The 16,371-nt window shown below is 35.2% G+C and overlaps 1 protein-coding gene across 2 annotated transcripts; it reads right to left on the bottom strand.

The window, feature by feature from the left end:
* Positions 1-2,607: 2,607 nt before the first annotated feature.
* Positions 2,608-15,291, bottom strand: LOC134841939 (uncharacterized; the record flags this gene model as incomplete). Of its 2 annotated transcripts, XM_063858037.1 has the most annotated exon segments (8): positions 2,608-3,107; positions 3,827-3,998; positions 4,882-5,107; positions 10,565-10,699; positions 11,438-11,606; positions 14,504-14,694; positions 14,740-14,754; positions 15,155-15,291. In XM_063858037.1, coding segments are annotated over 8 exon segments (1,479 nt in total), but the record flags the coding sequence as incomplete, so codon positions are not given.
* Between the last annotated feature and the right edge of the window lie 1,080 nt (positions 15,292-16,371).

Below are 16,371 nucleotides of genomic sequence, written 5' to 3'. Positions count from 1 at the left end.
ATTGGTTGAGTTTTATCGTGTTATGAAGTTTTTTAGAAAAAAGTTTAACTTTTTCGATGAAAAATCTCAATGTTTGCGGAAAAACTCTTACCATTGAGTTAGCATGAACCAAAAAACATAATATAGTACCTTTATTCTACAATCTACACGCAATTAATCATAGATATCTACCACTTAGATAACGCGCTCCGCAATTTTTGCGAAAAACTAGAGATTTCCACACAAAAACCAAAAAAACAGACTTTTTTCTTACCATTCTCTTACACTGAAACCTAACCAATTCTATTCCCTAACATAATACATTGTAGACTCTATATCCAATGTAAATACATAGCATGGAAGACCGGAAACTTATAACATAAGTTATTACATGGAATCTTCCATGCATTCCCCCCTCCCCCCAGCCACTTCAACCCCAACATCTCTTAGTGATAGCTTTTTGTTACTTCTAGTGCTCTAGACTATCAACGTGAAAAATCAACCAATCCAGTTAGTTAATTATCAACTTGCTCTTAATATTTTGGCTTGATAAGTTTTGAAAGGTTGTAGTTATCAAAACTGTTTTGAATCGATTTTATGATTATATACTTAAAAATTAAAGAGTCGTCCTTTTTTTTGTTGTGACAGACAGAGTTTAGGGCGGTTTTCCAAGTAGAAGTCCAATGGAGGAAAATTGCCTGTAAAAAAGCTGTTGTAAACTTGAAAGAAAATGTGTCTTAAACAAGTGCAGAATTTGAGATGAACTTTTAAAAAAGTTTGTTTCAGATATTTTCATTCAGATATTTTCATTCGAATTTAATTGGTCAAATATAACTAAAGCCGCAAAATTTGATGAACACGTTCATTTAAAAGACAAAGCGTTGCTCAGTTATTCTGGGCACTTCAAGTGAAAAAAACCCTCTAGCAAGCAGTTTGATAGAAAATAGTTGATGGTAACGGATTAAATTATTAAATTGGTACAAATGTCGGACAATATAAAAGAAAACAAAAATACCAATTTGTACTTATTTTGTTTCTTCAGAATCAATTATCCTTCTGTCATATTTATTAATTTTTTATCCACATAAATCAGCAAATTTTGACTTTTTTGTTTATTTTTACAATCTATCTTTGCAAAGTATTAATGGAAATCATACGCTTATCTAGGACTTTTAAAGAAAAGCGGTCGGAGTTTTTAAAAAACTCGATCTTTTTTTGATGATTTCTGCTTTTTTAAAATGATTTTGATGAAAAAACTGATTTTTTTGGCGCACACTCCGCCAGAGTTATTGATTTTTATTTGTGATTTTGGGTTGAGAAGTGAAAATAAGAATGAGAAACAATTCAAAAACCTGTCACCTTTTGTATAATTTAACTCTGAAAAACAAAAAATCCAGACCATTGAGACCGTTTTTTTAAATCTCGATAGAATGCGAACTCTTTTAATACGATACCCCCGCATCGAAGTTTCATGGCTAAAAATTGATTATAATGGATTTTTGTTGACTAAAATGTTTGCTATATAATCGATCATCATGGTAATTTTAGACAAGGTAATGAATTTTTAATCCATTTTAATCGATTATTTTCGAAAAATGAAAATCCATTAAAATACATTATAAGTGATTAAAATCGATTTTTGTTTTCACTGTAATAGATTATTTTTTGTACATAAAATCCATGAAAATTGAAAAATTTTTGTAAAAAATGACACTACTTTTTGCAACTTTCTGCAAAACTCGAACAAACACAATCAACCCCACGCGTTTATCACACCCCAACTAAACACTGAACACCCCGCTGGGACAGGTAACTGTGTAGTACAGGTAAACGTGGGGTGTGGTGGGATCTACTTCACTACACCCCCCCCCCCCCACCACCACTCCAAACCCCCTCTCCCCCCGCACGTTTACCCATACAACATAATTACCTATCCAAGTGGGGATTGGCGAATAAAACTCAATTAAAAAATAAATAAAAATAACAAAAATACGTGACTTTTCATAAATTTTCATAAACGCGTTTGAAATTAGGAAAAATTTGAAATTTAGCGAGAGAGCAAAATAACTAATTTAAATTTAATAGTATTATGGAAAAATGAAAACAGCACACCGAAAAATTTTAACAAATGGATTACAACCCATTATAATCGATTAAAATTGATTAGTTTTCCATTGAAAACAATATATTATTATCGATTATATTGGGATGTTATTGTTTAAAAAATAGTATCATTATAATCCTTTTTTAATCAATTCTAATCGATTATTTTTGTTATTTTATAGAGACTGGCAATGAAAATCTATTATAATCAGCTATTATCCATGAAACTTCAGTGCGGGCCACTTGCCCCCTACGAGCTTTCTTACAGATGAAAAAAACCACGGAACTTGAGGTGGGTGGTCGGGTCGCAACAAAAAAATAATTATAAATTATAATTATTTCATATGCCTTAGAGAAATGCAGCTTAGTGTTTTGCTGCTGATTGGCTTAAGGTTAAACTGGTCAATCAGACCGCGCACTTTTTCAACATACAAGAAGTTCTTTTTCCTTCCACTGTTTTGCTGACACAACTGCAAAAAATTCGATTGTGCGCAAAAATTTGACTTGAAAAAAATGCGTGAAATTAAAAAATATAAATGATTTAATTAAAACAAAACTGTGCAGGAAATTCAGTAATTTACAAAGCTCAATTTAGCAGCTCTCAATTTGGGCTTGAAAAATATCTCCCACTTTGGACCACACTTCCAGGGCGTAAAAGTTGTTTGCTGGCCTTGCGAATATTTCGACTGCCAAATCAGTTCGTGTGGGAAAGGTATCCAGACCTAGTTTAGATTGCCTCAGAGGGTCCAGTGCGAAGTAGGATAACGATGGAGTTATGTGACACACTTCCCACTTTCGGCGCTCGAAACCACTCGGGTCTCGTCTCGGGTTCATACATTTGGACGTCTCGTAATCGGAGAGCTGGTCACTCGCGTGTCTCATTTCTGTGGCTATTACGCAATAGTGTGTCTCGGGTTCTGAATTATAGAGGGTGAGTGTGGGGGAGGCGCAGTCGTTCTTGGTCGTCTCCAGACTGACTCGGATTTCGGATGTGAACGAAAGTGGACTGTGGCTGCTGACGTCATCTGAAACAAATCAGAACTCGAAAAATAGGAATCTTTAGCGTGTATTTTTCTTTGTTTGAATGTATATCATTTAAGAAAAAAATTGTCAGAGTAATAAAAAGATTTGACCCCTCACCACCCAAACGGTCCCCCTTCGGTACCATTTTACGAAATATATTTTGGGCTTTCCGACCCTATAATTTTTCTAGAGGTACCTTTGGCGCCAGTAAATATAATTTTTCTAGAAGCACACAAATTTTGAGGAGCGCGCCCCAAAGAAACGCGACTTTTTTTGGTCAAAACCTTCCAAAAAATGCCCTAAATCGGCATGCGGCAAAATTTTTGCAAATAAGGGTCTCTATGGTGTTGTAAGAGAGCTTAGAAATTCATTTTGGTCTTTCGAAAAAAAGGTCATCAAAAACTTCAAGATCCGCCCCTGCCTCATACCACTAAAGAAACTGAATGAAATAACTTGTTTTTAGCCAGACCAAACTCATCGATCAAAAATCTGGAACAATTTTGACCGTTGTTTTTACCAAATTTTTTTAGTGTTAAAGTTTTTTGTTATGTTAGAAGCTTTCTGCCATTCGGATTTTCTGTCTTGAGAATAGTTCGCATATTGTCATGTTGAGATGATCCATTTATAGAATATGCAGGTTTGAAAGGATCCATTTATGGACTATGGAACTTGGAATGGATCCATTTATGGGACCTATAAAAGTGTAATAGTGTTTTGTTACCTGTGAAGAAATATCGCATAGCTATGATCTGTTTGTGTCCGTTTCTCAACTTGACAGTTGAGTAGGAGGAAGAGTAGGGAGACGAGACGGAGGAGACCTGGAACACTTCCAGGGAGTCCTTCACTACTCGCTTCGCAGAGCCGACCTTCACCCGCACGGGCGTATAGCAGGGCTAAATCAAAGCATAACACGATTTCTTAGAGTGATGGAGTTTTACAGTGATGAGTCACAATATCGGCCACACTTGAGTCCAAATAGGTGTACAAACTAGCAATTACAAAAATTGATCGACATCAATTGTAGTATATTAAAATTATGTGTAGATGAGATTGAGTACAGATCAATTCTAGGATTAAAAAAGCATTAGATTGAAAAAAGGGAAAATTAAAATGAATTTGGTTAGATTTAAATGGATATAGAATAATTTTATTTTCAAACTAAAATATACATTTCAATTGATTCCAAATCGCGATTCAAATCCATCTTTTTGACCTTTCTAAAAAGTCAATTGGAATCCGTTTAATTCGATTCAAACTGATTTAACTTGACTTTCGATCAAGCTTTTTTTACTAAACATTTCGTGCAAATTATATACAAAATTTTTTGACTTGTTTCACCTCAATTATGAGTGATTTTTAAATAAGTTTATGACATGTGTTGTTCATTTGATTTCTTTTTTTTTTCGATGTTTCAATGTTTTCTTTTTAAATTATATAATAGTATATTATTACTTGACAATTTCTTGTCTAAATCTTTCCTATTAAGGAAGATAGGCAAGGTTAAGGTCTTACCTATTTAGGAATATATATGCGCTAGTTATGCGCTAGAACCGGATAGGTTGAAAACATTGCAAAATGCGATACTTGGAGGACCAACTAACTCATGCTCTTTTCATAAACTTATATAGCTCAAGTTTTTGAGCGAGGTGCCCGGGATGAGGTTTTCGACTCATGATTTGACCGACACGGTGGGGTGATCAGCGCTGAAATAATTATTTCAAACTGAGCTGAGGCGCGCTTCTTATCAGTGCCGTTACTCTTCTGACGCTACTATACCTGAACTAGGAGGTATATCCTGGACCAGTTCATCTGAATCACTTCCTCCAGGTCCATCCTGATCTCCTCTTTCGGTCTTAGGGAGAGATATCTGAGCATGAATGGACTGGCCCGCTCCTTGTACTCCCCCCTCGGCACCACTTGGGAGAAGTAGGGGGTGGTGAAACCTGTCACTGGGTGCATCTTCGAAATCAACCCAATCGTTTTCTCGTTCTCGTAACGCAATCTAAATATGTTCATCAGCCAGTCAAAACACAATTCAAAACAAGGCTAGCCGGTTACTGAGCAAGTAGCGCAGAATGTTTCGACCTCATAATAGAAAAATTTACAAAGAAAAGCCAAAAATAATTTAACAAATTCAAATATGGCGCTGCAATAGGACAAAATTAACAAAAAAGTCATAAATAACTTTCCTTGAGGAAATTTAAGTTTTGACGGCCTAAATTAAAGCAAAAATAAGCTTTTGTAAGCCTGCTTGCTTGCATTATTCGCTCAAGTTTAGCCTAAAAATCAAAAATTTCAAACCTGTCTTTCTCAACACTGGGACGGTTTTTTCGAAACTTTTTAGAGTCGTTCGAATCAAGACTGAAAGAGCTTTAATATATTATATCACTAGACTCATTAACATTATTGATTGTAATTTTTGATTTTGCGTGGAAACAAAAAAAACTAAAACACACCTGATTACAAAGTTCCTCCCCATTTTTCAAATAGTTGGAACAATTACAATGAAAAAATTTTTAAAATTATTTATGGAAAACTGAAATAACTGAAACGAAATGTTGAAGCTTTGAGAAGCAACATACGCTTATGCAATTTATATATAAGGAAAGTTTGACAAAAACTTTTTGAGAAAAAAAATTGCACAATTCACAAAGATTTTTTTTATCGTTTGAAGTGACTGTAAGTAAGTATGGCATAGGATAGTGTTTAAAAATAGGTTACTCATAGTACAGTTGTAGAGGGCCAGGTGTGGTGTCATTATTGCAGCCTTACTGATCGTGATTCAAATTCTATAAAAAGCCCAAATTATTCAAAAAAGAAGTCTCACTGTAGGAAATGTCTAATTGAGTATTTCCATTTTAAAACAATTTACGAAAACTGACGTCACACTGCTGGATATTGCTGAATTTATTTACACTGCAATTGTTTCCTCGTAGTTTGAGTTTCTACGTAACAATCTATAACCCTTTCAAGGAAGGGGAGAGATTGTTAAGTAGATCAAAATGATCGATTTTTCGACCAAGTAGAATGCAGCAAAATTCGAACTTTCATTACAAGCTCTAGCGCTAATTTACTGGATTTATTTGTAGATGTAGAGTTTCTTAAGTAGGTACCATAGGGAAAAATATAAAACTAGATCTGAGTGAGAATTACTTCCCATTTTTGCAGCTTTTTTATATTTTAAATACACTTTATGATTGAAAATGTTCCAAAATTATTTTTGCAAAAGATTTAAAGGTTTTTACATTCTGGGTTACTTCAGTAACGACCGGCTAGCTTTTTTAAAATTGGAATTATGAATCAATAGCGGTTGTTGCCAATTTAATTGAACAAGCCCATGCTTATTTTTTCTTTGAATTTTGAAAAAAAAAATCCAATAAATTATTGTAATATAAACTGAAGCATCCGAAAATTTTCATTACAAATGAATTACAACAGAAACACTCTCTGAAGTTTTCTGGCGCTTAATCTCTCCAGTAGAGTAATGGAAAAGTTCAATTTTAACTAGGTTTTTTCAACGGTGACCAAAAACACAGGTTATCAAAAATATACGTAGGATGTTGTCAAATGTATTATATAATAACTTCTTTCTAATCGTATCTGTAACCCTCCAAAGATCTAATCATTTCTGGAAACATCAAAACAGATTTTTCAGGTTTTTGTGAGGAAAATAAATCAAATATTGTTTGATCTTCAGAATTTGATCGACTTTATTTAAAAAAAACCAGATATGTTTTATGAGGTTGCAGTGTCATCTAGCCTCAAACATTCAAAGTTTTGCCATTTTATCCAAATAAATTTCACAAATATGAGTTCACAAAAATCTTTCAGAGTGTATTGATAATGCACCAAAAAAACGTTTGCTGATATAATCAGTTATTGAAACATCTATTTAGATTAATACATTTTTGCAATAATTGCAATTTCTGTTGTATTAAACTCAGTTTTTGTTTCAAAATTCAATTGAACACAATTTAAAGCAGGACAGAACTACACATATAAATCAAAAGTTTTAAATCCAACAATTTATGATAAAACACCAGGAAAATTTGCCCTTCAAAGAGTGTAGGCAAAATTTTTACGAACATCGCTTTGCTGCATCTGAAGCAGCCGGAAACCACTATATAACAACCTTATAAATTTTTTGCCTTTTGCAACAATTATATTTTGTTCTAATGACGCGCTAGTTTTGTGAAATTGGGAAATCAATTATTGCTGCTCAGATTTATGAAAAAAGTGACAGAATATTTGGGGGTGTTGACTGGGGGTGTTGACTTTCTAACTAGCCTGTTTTGCCGGACTCTTTTTATATCAGCCGGAACGTATGCTTGCCTTGAGCTCAAATGTATTCAAAAAAATCACCCTCAATCATTTTTCGTTAAAATATAGGATATAAAGTTTGCAAATTTGGTCATATTGGAATAAATTATGCGCAATTATCCAAATAAAACTGATAAAAATTAAGACCTAAAACACTTTCTTCTCAAGTTGGGTTGGATTTAGACAAAAAAGAAAAAGACAAAACTTATTTAAGAAGGGTACTAAAAAGGGCATTGACTAAAAAAAAGCCAAAAACGCGTTTTGGAGTGAAGTTTTTGGCACTAAGTTTGCAAAATAACTGGCATTTAATTAACGTTCCTGAAATTGCCGTAGAAACTGTTGCAAATTGAACTGCGGCATGCTATTTGGTTCATTTAAAACTTTGCGAAAAACAAAATATGATGTTTTCTATTTTACCGAACTTCAAAAAGTCTCAAAAAAAGTCGAACACTATGCGTAGTACCTAAGGCAGTCGGAACATTCAGAGCTTCGCGTGCAGTCTTGATTTTTTTTGGTAGTGATTGTATTTACGCCAATCAAATAATGCAAAATTGGTCGCAAACAATTACTGCTGATTTTTCCCTACTTTGTTAAGAGCGCACCTTTAAATGCATAAAGAAGTTTTTTTTTTCCGAAATTGCTTGTTAAATGTCTAAAATTGTCTGGAGAGAAACCAACACAAGCTAAACCTTTCTGTCAATTTTTCAAAAATTGTTGTATAATAATTTACATAGGATTTGTTTGTCTGAACTTTCTGTGCTATTGTTACAGCAATTGGCTACTCGTCGTGTGATTTTTTTTTATTGGATTTTGAGATCTAAATCAGTTATGACAATTTTAATTGAAAAAAAGGTCCCTTTTACGATGATTTTGCCCTTTTCAGTGACAAATGTGCCTTAATAACTTCGGTTCAACTTAGAGAATGCAAAATCACGGTCAAGATAGTTATGCATTATTAAAATTGCCCAACTGTAAAAACAAAATTGCCGTTCAAAATTTAGATATGAAGTAGGGAAATCAGATTCGTTTAGATAAATTTAACGATCAGATTGATATATTAAATATGCATATCAAAAACGAGGTTCCCTCCAATTCACAATAAATTTTAGAAACAATAGTTAATTTTAACTTATCAAGAATGTGACTGATAATTATGTTTGGGTTTTATATTCAATTTTATTCAAACCAATTTCCAAAATAAGGGTTCATCTCTATATCTGTATGTTACCAGGGGGTTGCACACCACTATACCAAACTCCTTTTGCGGTCGCTCTTCTGATTTAAATATACTATTTTGTTAATATTTTGTGGTGAAGGAGTAACGCGAATTTTTGTGCTTGAAGATTTATCCCGCACCACAAAATTGTTCGAAATTAATTTGAAATAAGCTAGTTGGTCGTATCAATTCCGTATGTATTACTACTCAAGTTTATTTGTTTTCAATGTCCAAAAACCATAGTTTGTCAATATTTTGTTTACCAAAAACTACTAGAGACTTTTTAGTGGGTTTGTCCTGATAAAGTTTGTCCGCAACTATCATGGCTTTGTCCTGATATACGAGCAGGGTGGCTGTTTTAACCACTGACTTCTGTGATGATACATTTAAGAGTGAAAAATTAATTCTCTATTGCTCTTGATGGTTGATTATAAGTTCTTCAATGCTCAAAAAGGCTGAGGCATTTTTTAAAATTTAACATTCTGATTAAAATTAGTCTTATGGGTCTAGTTAGTTTTAAAATACAATTAAAAAAAAAACACTCACAAATTCAAATTGAACCCTGTTTTTACTAAATACAGTCAAAATTTGATCGTAATTATTTTTTAAACCAATTTTTGAACAATGAAAATCATAAATAAAAGTAAAATCACCCATATCATCCATTACTAGCACAAAATTGATTGAGCCCCTGAAGTTCAATTTTTTTTATTTTGTAAGCACTGTTTAATTGAATAAATATGTGTGATTATCCATAGCATCTAAATGTAGCAAATTCAAATTCATAGTCGCTTAGACAGCTTGCAAAAAAAAAACGTTCCAACTTTTGATCCCATCAGAAAAGTTCCCATAAGAAAAGATTGAATGGTCAAAATTTTTCTGATCCAATTTTTTTCCAAATAGTTATATAGTTAAACATAGTTTCAAAAATCAAAGTAATAATAGTTATAGAAAAAATTTTTAGCGTCAGATTGTAAAGCAAAAAATTTAACTCAATTGAAAGCCATTCAGATTTTTGGCTGGTGGTCCTTGATAGATTAAAGTTCAATTCCGCTCGATAGGGTAGGGTTTATTTTCCTCTCAGACAGCCGTTGGCAGATTTTAACGAACTAAGCACACCACGTGCCACATTAATGCGACACTGTAGTACCCATTTAAGGTTATCCAGCCGTTTATAAGAGACTAATTCAACGGATAAGCATATGGGGATAAACCCTCTTTTTGCGATAGGAGGGGATAGCTAACGAGACCAAATTTCTCGTAGAAACTAATGCTTCTTCAAATAATTTTCCCTGTAAAAATAAGATTAGATTAGATTTTGCCCTTGGCAGAAAATTGCAAGCAAAAAATTAATCAATTGCAGTTTTAAGAGATGGAATTTTGAGAAAAAGGTTTGTTCTGATCCTGCTTGCGTGTGAAGACTTCTTCAGCCGTTCTAAAAAGACTACAGTTCGGATGGCATTCGAGTTTCTGAATTCATTTTATGAGTGTGGAAGAAAAATGAATGAGAGCTTGCTTTTGATCAGTGCAACTAATTTAATCAGATACTGATTATAATAAAGTGAGCCCAGAGCATAGGTAAGACCGCAGGCCGACTTTGGACGGGGAAGGGGAGTTGCAGTGAGGGGAGGGAGCACTTTAAGGGATTTTGAGTCTTTTATCAGTCACAGGGATCCTTCTGTTGCTCTTTGATCGCATCCGATCTTTGAGGACTGAACGTTAAATTTCTTCAAAAACGCGTTTGGATTTTTGATTACTCTTCAAAAAACCTTTACAATTTTTCGAAAGAAAAAACAGATTTCCGCTCTTATGATGTGTTGAACCAACATATCTCCTAAGCTTGAAACAGTTAAAGATGGTTTTTTGTTGAAGCCTGCGTCTGATTTCAATGTTTAGATTAAACAGTAGTGATAATGGACTCACTCCTCGGGAAGGTATGGTTCGTAGTTGTAGTTGGTGGCACACTTTCTAAATAAAGGTTTCATGCATTGCCCATACATAACTCCACTCCCACTCAACCCACTGTCCTGCATGGCCGAATATACACAGCTGGAACACCTGTAAAAAACAATAACTTTTACCACAGCCCCAAATATTCAAAGAGCAGATGAAATCAAATCTTTCTTTGAAAGCCCGGCGGAGCATGCTCTAACTTCTTTCTAATGCCGCGTGTATTTGTTTTTTTTTTACTGGGTGACCCTAATGCTAAATTTTCGGCCATCTGGTCAAATCTTACATGCAAGAGCTACCCCTCTCCAAAGACTAAATACATCACTGATGCCCAATGAATGAACAAATGAATGAATGAAAGAATGAATGAATGAATGTTTGAATGAATGAATGAATCTTCTAGCATAGTTGACACGAACTAAAACTCTAGCTGACTAAGATCGACGATCGCAAAACCCTTAGCAAAAATTTGGTCATCAGAAGCATTAAGGTCAGTTTTTTAAACAAAACTTCGAATTACCATTACTGGCGCTAAAAAGTTAAAATGTAAGACCAAGTTAACACCCCCCCAAGCCATGGGGGGGGGGGGGGGGAGGATGTTAACTTGGTTCTAAGTTAGCCAATCAGAACCGAGCATTTTGCATACAGCGCTTACCAAATTTAATTTATAGTAAGCGCTGGGGTGGAGGATCTTAACTTGGTCTATTTATGGGGGGAGGGGGGGGGGATGTTAACTTGATTTAAAATGTATTTTGAAGATTGCTAATCCCCGACTGAAAGAAACACTGATTAGAGTTTTCTGGATTCTTTTCCTTTGAATTTTATGCTAATTGAACTGGAACTGACCTGTCGAATGCAGTGTATGAGACGACAGTGAGACATGTCAAGTGCTCGCCCATGTCTTCATAAGGGCGTGGCATTCTGGGCCAGCTGAGCCACATGTTCTTCAAGTGATTCGACTGCCCCAGTTCAGCCCAAACCTCCCCACTGTTGTTACTCGTAGGGTAGAACACACCTGGAAGCAATTATACAATAATATAGCTAATAATAAATTTCTGTGCAATGCATTGCAGATGTGGAATTAAGTCTTTGCTATATTGTTGTTAATATGAGCGAACAAAAAAGGTAGTCTTAACTAAATAGGTTATTTGAGGTACTATCAAACATATTTGTCAAAGCAAAATTTATTCAAAAAAGTTCTCCGTAATTACACTGAGACGTTGATGATAAACTCTTATACTGATGATAACTGATCCAGAACTGCAAAATTAAATCTTTTTCGAATATGAATCTGTGACCGAGCGCTGTTAAAAAGCCGCGACGCGACCATGATGATTTGAGACGTCACCCGGGTACTTTCTGTTTTCAATTTTTATCGAAAAAAGTTTTATTATTATGATACTTTTCTTGATTGAATTCCTAAACGATTTCTGTTGCAGTGTTCAATTTATCAAGTGATCTTAGAAATTTTTTTACTAAGTAGGAAAACCGTTAGGTCATTGTTCCATCATAACGAGGCCAATCTGTGTATATTGTGAATTGTGAGCGGATTCCGCGACAGGCTGAAAACAGATATTTGTCGCGCAACATTACTAGTTTTAACCCGCATTGGAGTTCCTTGAATAAAAATCGATTATAATTGAGTTTCCTTGTCAGTGTCCACAAAAGTGAAAACAAATCGATTATAATCAATTAAAAATGGATTATAATATTAGTGTTTTTCGAGGCAAGAAAATCCTTTTTTCATCCATTATAATCGATTTATTTTCACTTTTGTGGACACTGACAATGAAACTAAATTATAATCGATTTTTCCCACTTTACTGAGATGCAAATTTCAAGGCAAAGAAAGTCTTTTCTACGTTTTAAAACAAAGCTGATTACTTGTTGTTCAACGGGGGGTGTTCAGGTGGGGGGGGGGTTCAGTGGGGGGAGGGGAGCAAAGGGGTAAACGTTAGGGGGATTGAAGGGGAGCAAAGGTGCAAACGTTGGGGTGGGGGGTATGTGGGTTCAGGCGGGGGAGGGGGTTATGGGGATTCAGGTGGGGGTATGTGGGTTCAGGTGGGGGGGGGGTTGTTCAGGCGGGGGATGTTCAGGTGGGGGGGGGGTCCAGTGGGGGAAAGGGGAGCAAAAGGGCAATCGTTAGGGGGATTGAAGGGGAGCAAAGGGGCAAACGTTGGGGGGGAGCTCAACGGAAATTTTTGCAATATGAGGTATTGAAACGGATTAGGCCAGGCCGTACACTCGCTTTGCAAAGTTTCCGCATCACGCACTTGATGAATGCTGAAATTCTTGCAAAATTTTGCACGACGCGCGAAACAAAAGTAAAATGGAAAAAAAATCCATTTTAATGTGATTTCCTACTTATTATAAAATCCATTACAATGGATTCAAAATGAATTAAAATGCACTTTGTTTTGGTGAGAAAAACTGGATTTAAATTCATTTTTAGTCCAATTTTGTTGTCTGAACGTAACATGGGAATCGTTTACATTTACAAAATTATTGACCACGAAAATCCATTATAATCGATTTGTTTTCACTTTTCTTAGATGCGGGAATTGATCTTTTAGGCTGTTTTAGATTCCACAAGCAAGTAGCTGAAACAATAAATGGCTCAAAATTGCTCCAAAAACAAGCGCGTTTGCTTAATTTGCATCAAAGTTTGCAGAATACGGAACAGTTCGCCGAATCTACAAACAAATCATAATCAGTGTGTATAGTTTAAATACGCTGTCGCGGAATCCGCAACTGTAAGCGGAATCCGCATAATGTAAACAAAGTCTTCGGAATCCGCTTAAATTTGCGGAATCCGCTCACAATTTGTGAAATCCGGAACAATATTTACATTCGCTCGTAGCGGAGTCCGCGGCAAAAATAAGAATCTGACAAAAGTGGAACCAGTTCATATTTTAGAACAAGTTTAAAGACTTGCCTTTGGATTCCAGTGAACTACAGACATCAAACTTTGCGCCTAACCATATCACAGTTTGGCCTCGTAATGTTTTGATATTTATTTTAATTACCTTTAACTATGGAATATCCAGCACAAGTCGTCCAATAGATCATACGTTTTTGCAGTACGGCCTTTTTTGTTTTCTTTAAACATTGTATATGTAGGTATATCTTAAACATTTTGTATTACAAAATGTTAAAAGTTATACATTTTTAGACCTTTATCTAGTCTTCACATCTAGTGGGACAAAAAAACTCAGGGTAGTTGAAGCACCATAAATTTGATTTCCGAAAATTCAGCGCATTTATTGTCTCAGTTCGCTTATCAATCGTTTTTTCTATCCGACCACGTCATGAAATAAACTGCAAGGCACCATTGAGTATGGTGGGTTTTTTGTAACCCATTTTAGGCAAGTCAGAGAAAGCGTGATATCAGTTGTGGTATCATTTTAACGCCCTGTTGCTAGTGAACCTGCTTCAGAGAGAAAATTCAAAGTTTTGTCTCAGTATTGAGAAAAACCGCTCTAAAATTTTTGCTATTCATACACAAGAGTAACAAATTGCAGATAATTCAGCTAAAACTCTTCCTGTATACAATAAACGAATGATCTCTTACCTAATGCTGGATCTTGCGGTTTATTATTTGTTAGTCATACAAAAAAAAATAGTTTCAGCGGGATTAACGAATGCAAATTTAAATGCTTAAGCAAACGCTAAAACCATAAAAAATTTTGAAAAACTAAAAACTACTGATGTTTCTTTTTCAATTATGACTTATCTGCTCATAATGATAGCATTTTGTGCTACTTAAACATTGACTCTCCACTCTTTTATTATAAGCCCTATAGAACAATCGGTATTTAACGAATCCACCTTTGAATTATATGGTAAATAATTAAAGAGATCCCAATAGTGCGAGTACTCTCCACCTAATCTTCGCTCTTGTCTAATACTCACTCCGGTAGTTGCTCTGATCGCTCTCCGAAGTGAATATTCTGACTGTGGTGTTGCGTCTGAAGCCACTCAGCCTCAATTTGTACACGCCCTCTCTGGAGTTGTCTGGACTCACCACCACCACCTTCCTGTGCAGCTGGTCCACCATTGTCGCTTTCGGAAGCTGCTGCTGTTGTTGTTGTTGTTGTTGTTGTTGTTGTTGTTGTTGTTGTTGTTGTTGTTGTTGTTGTTGTTGTTGTGAAGGGCTGCGGGATCTGAAATTGGGAATAATCATTCGCGAAGGAAAGGAACATAAAAGCCCGACAGTTTTTTTGTTTTTGACGGGGTAGGGGTTTTGAATAACCTCGTCGGTATTTCGAGTTTTTGATTTTTTGAACAGCCCAGTTGCTGAAACTCCGGAATGGCCATATTTGGCATATCTGTCTGAGTCTGTCTGTGATTTTGTTATCACGCTACTGTGCGAGCAGTTCAGTTATTTGTGGATAACTGCTGTTGAGCCCATTTGAAGTTTGATAAACGTCAACAGCCACACGTATAAACCGCGTCCAAGTAGTTGCTGTGCGTGGCTGCAGAAAAAATGGAAAATGGACTCCAATGCAGTCATTTTCAAAAAACTTGGATAGATCAAATTTACAAGTCTGTAAATGGCCATACTGTGGGTCTAAATTGCCGTTCTGTTGCTGGTCGAATGTCGGTTTTGGGCTATTGGGGGAGTAGAAATCTATGTCTGCGTGCCAGAAGGGATCATAGTCACAGGAAGTGATCACGAACTCCAGCCACACTCCCCCACATTGAGTCATGTAGAACACACTGAAGGGCAAACAGAGACGAATTCTAATTTTTTTTATTTAGCAGGTTTACTATTTTTTAATGATATATTTAGTGAACACAATTGAGCGATGTCCCCCCTAAATCGAAACTGATTCAGGGGGATATCGCTCACTTAGTCCAATTAATGTTCCGGCTTAAGGTGATCTATTACCTTATTTATAAACTTATTTTTCATCAGCATGTTAGGTAACCCTGAGTAATTAAATGTTTGCAAATTTTAAGATTAAGGCTCCTGGGTTAAACTCAATAGAGCAAACAATTTTTAAAAACAATTGCCAACTTGAAGTATTTCAATCATTTCCTTAAAAGTTTTTTAAAGATTTCAAATCAAAACTTTTGTGCTTTTTACGATAGACAGGGTATTTAAAAAAATATATATATATATCTGGGTTACTGAAGCCATCTTTTTGTAATAGGCAGCAAAAACTTGCAAAATTCTAATGATGCATTTCATTAGGTTGAATTTTTTTGTACTTGCAAGTTATTGCGATTTATCACACTTGCGAGAGCAATGGTCTTGTAATCGGTAGCCAAACTTTTTTTTCCAGCGAACAACTTTTCGTTCAAGAAATTGAACTTGCCTTACTATTGAACCTAGTAACTTCCAGTTTCCTTCTGGCTTGGCCTGGAGGTAACGCGGCTGGGATTCGAGTGCCGGCAGGACCTTGTTTTTTCAGAAAGTATAAAATTGAAAACTTTTTACGGGTAAAAATTGAGTTAAACTAGAATTCCTGTTTGATAAAAAACTACTGTGAAAATAAATGAAATTAGGTTTTGTATTTTTTGAGAAGTTTTCAGTTTTTCACTTTTTGTAAAGTTCTCGTATTTTTCAATAATTAGTATTTCTACATATTTTCAAAAAAAATGTAAAAGGAAAAACAGCCTACTCTCATGTGTGTCTGCATAATCATAGTCCTTTTTTTACTTTACGTCCACTGTCTACAGCCTTTGAAAAAATGGGAGCAGTATTTGAGGGGTGATTCTTGATCCATATTCGTTTCTCAATTTCTCAATTTGTTTTACTCAATTCTGATACTTTA

This window comes from Symsagittifera roscoffensis, chromosome 3 (assembly GCF_963678635.1).
Source record: "Symsagittifera roscoffensis chromosome 3, txSymRosc1.1, whole genome shotgun sequence".
In the NCBI taxonomy this organism is placed as follows: domain Eukaryota; kingdom Metazoa; phylum Xenacoelomorpha; order Acoela; family Convolutidae; genus Symsagittifera; species Symsagittifera roscoffensis.
This window is presented reverse-complemented; position numbering and strand designations above follow the sequence as displayed.